This window comes from Bidens hawaiensis, unplaced genomic scaffold, assembly GCF_021521415.1.
Source record: "Bidens hawaiensis isolate Kalapana, Puna unplaced genomic scaffold, B.hawaiensis_p1.1 tig00017563_1, whole genome shotgun sequence".
NCBI lineage: Eukaryota > Viridiplantae > Streptophyta > Magnoliopsida > Asterales > Asteraceae > Bidens > Bidens hawaiensis.
Genome location: NW_027492653.1, coordinates 193639 through 196150, shown reverse-complemented (window position 1 = coordinate 196150; position 2512 = coordinate 193639). Strand labels below are relative to the sequence as shown.

The window sequence follows — 2512 nt, the reverse complement described above, 5'->3', positions numbered from 1 at the left end:
TTATTTTTACGAGATTAGTAAAATAACGTCAAAATTAGTGCAATTTTACTTTTGCCCACCCGAGGGTTCACACATATATACATTATTGCGCGCACCGCAAGCAGGGCGTTTAAAAGCCAAAAAATAATAATAATAATAATAATAACAACAATAAGACTAAAACATAGCACAATGCTACATTAATATGTAACCTGCTAGTAACAAAAATGTAAAACCAGACATCATGTAACTAGATCCAATTCATCACGTCACGGACGGACAACATCTAATCTCATCATACTCCTATATTCACCCGGAACAGGCGCACCCGCTTGCACACACATCTCCACAACCGCGGGAGCCTTACCATAAAACCTCTTCAGATCATTAGACAATGGAGGCCCTGACACATCAGCAACATGCCATACATAATTGGGTCCCACCAAATCAAATACCGTCGCCTCTTGCCACGCGTGCATACCATTTCTAGATTGATGCTTTGATGCTCTGCAATTTCTAACTTTATGCCCCTTGGGACCCACCTGAACCTCAGGACAATATCCACATGTATGCACTTTGTATCTTTCCATTATCTTCTTCACCCCTGATATCATCTCAAACCATGAATCAAGTGTCAAGATGCTTAGTTCCTTCGAAGTCAACCCTTTGGTCAATGAAAGATCTAAACTTGAGTCATTCGTGGTATCTTCAACGGCTACTAAGTTGGTTTCTGATTCAAAATCAACAATTCTACCTTCTATGCTGTAAACGGGTCGGGTTCTTCTCTTTGTAGGGTGGTTTTCAAGGTTCAACCCGGCTTGTATGCAGAGCTCTACAACGGCGGGAAGTTGTTTAACTTTACGGCTCTCGTTGTGTAAAACTCTGGGCTTTCCAACACGGTCAAGGAGATGGTAGCATTTAGGAAAAGAAATTACATCGTGAATTCTTCCTTTTCGCCACACGTGTGTAGCGTTTCTTAAACCACTTTTTGGACCGGTACAAGTCCTGATCTCATGCCCTACTTGACCAATGTGAACCTCAAAGCAATGGCTGAAAAGCAGTACATAACTTGGGTTATGGTTTATCTTAACTGGCCAAATACACCTAATCAAGTATATTGGCGTGGTTAAAAATTCAGGGCTTTTAATCAACTGTTGATAGAAAGTTAGAAACCTTCGTTGAAATGTATAACAAGTTATAATGGTTCATGTACAATGTGATTTAAGTGGTAAGGATGGATTAGTAAGGTTTATTACGCACACTAGGTGTTTGAAATGCCTCAGTGAAACAGTTGTGAAATTTGAATAATTTAATACCAAATACATAACGGATTCTTAACAAAACAAGCTGTTGAAAATGTAAGGTGTGTTGGTTAACTTGGTTTATACGGTTATACCTGCATCGAAGAACTGGAACAACATTCACAAGCTTTGATAAACCCAATAGCGTCAACTCTCTAGCTCGATAAACTTGATGGGCTACACCAACAAGTTCAGGAACAAGGAGGCCATTATCAGGTGGTTCTTCTAGCAGTTTGCATGGTTGTAATTTTCTTGCTTCTCTCTCTTGCTTGGCTCTCTGAACCAAAACTTTCATAGGTGTTGGGTAGGGTTTTCTCTCTGATTTGCTCTTTGCGGGTTTTGGTATGTCTGCATACAGATTATCATAGTCACCATCCGGTGCGTCAATTGTCTCTGCTGTTAGGCGGTCTCGAGAAAACTAAAAGGTGGGTAGGATTTAACTGGAGCTTCTTCAGAGAATTAAAATGAAATATGAATGCTGATGATATATATGCTCGGCGCATCGAGTAATTCAATATAGAGCTGTCATGGTAAATAAAAAGGGGAGCCATCAGGTAAGATGACTAAAGTTTCAAGCTTAATTAAGTTACCAAGAAACAGTCTTTAAGGCAATATGAAATTATGAATGATACTATGATGATAGTTGATAACTAGTATATTAGTATATTACAAATATGAGAGGACCTACCTCTGTAGAAATTCTCAAAACATTTACATAAAGGCAGAGGACGATCATAACTGTGAAGACGTTTTTCTTGATCTAAGTCATGAGCATTGACTCACCGGATACCAAAGTCAATGAAAAACGCAGGATTGCATGGCTGTTTGATATGAATATATGATATATTGGTATGCGTTTATTAAGCAGGTAATTTTCTGTCTTCAATACTCATGTGTCTAGCACAAAAAATACAAAAACCAATTCTTAAATTTAGTTATCACCCAATTCAACTTATAACGTCACGAAACTTACCCAAAATGAGCCACTTCTGATGAATTCGGTCTGGATTGCCAAGCTAAGCAGTTAATGCGGAAAAATATCAGATATCGGTCAAGTGAGATATCGGTTATCGCGGTATCTCGGTAGGATATCGGTAATTTTAATATCATGTGAAATTCATATATATAACATTTTAGCACTTATAATTCAGTATAGTCTCCTACCATTAACAAATTAACCTTTTGCAAATTGCAAAACACTAACAATCATGGCAAGTAAGAATTGATTAAGA

The 2512-nt window shown here is 38.0% G+C and overlaps 1 protein-coding gene across 1 annotated transcript; it reads right to left on the bottom strand.

Annotated features, from left to right (window-relative positions):
• Positions 1 to 221: 221 nt before the first annotated feature.
• On the bottom strand, positions 222 to 2294 carry LOC143554133 (APO protein 3, mitochondrial-like). The gene is made up of 3 exons (XM_077043986.1): positions 2254 to 2294; positions 1376 to 1802; positions 222 to 1029 (listed from the first exon to the last, which is right to left on the bottom strand). Exons 2-3 carry the CDS (start codon positions 1573 to 1575, stop codon positions 249 to 251), a joined length of 981 nt encoding a protein of 326 aa, XP_076900101.1. The 5' UTR covers positions 1576 to 1802; positions 2254 to 2294; the 3' UTR covers positions 222 to 248.
• Between the last annotated feature and the right edge of the window lie 218 nt (positions 2295 to 2512).

What these genes read in the sequence shown, in the direction of transcription:
- LOC143554133 (XM_077043986.1), bottom strand. Translation starts at nt 1,575, where the DNA reads ATGAAAGTTTTGGTTCAGAGAGCCAAGCAAGAGAGAGAAGCAAGAAAA. An exon ending in GTTCCAGTTCTTCGATGCAG is followed by an intron (nt 1,030 to 1,375) that starts GTATAACCGTAT and finishes ACTGCTTTTCAG; the next exon opens with CCATTGCTTTGAGGTTCACA.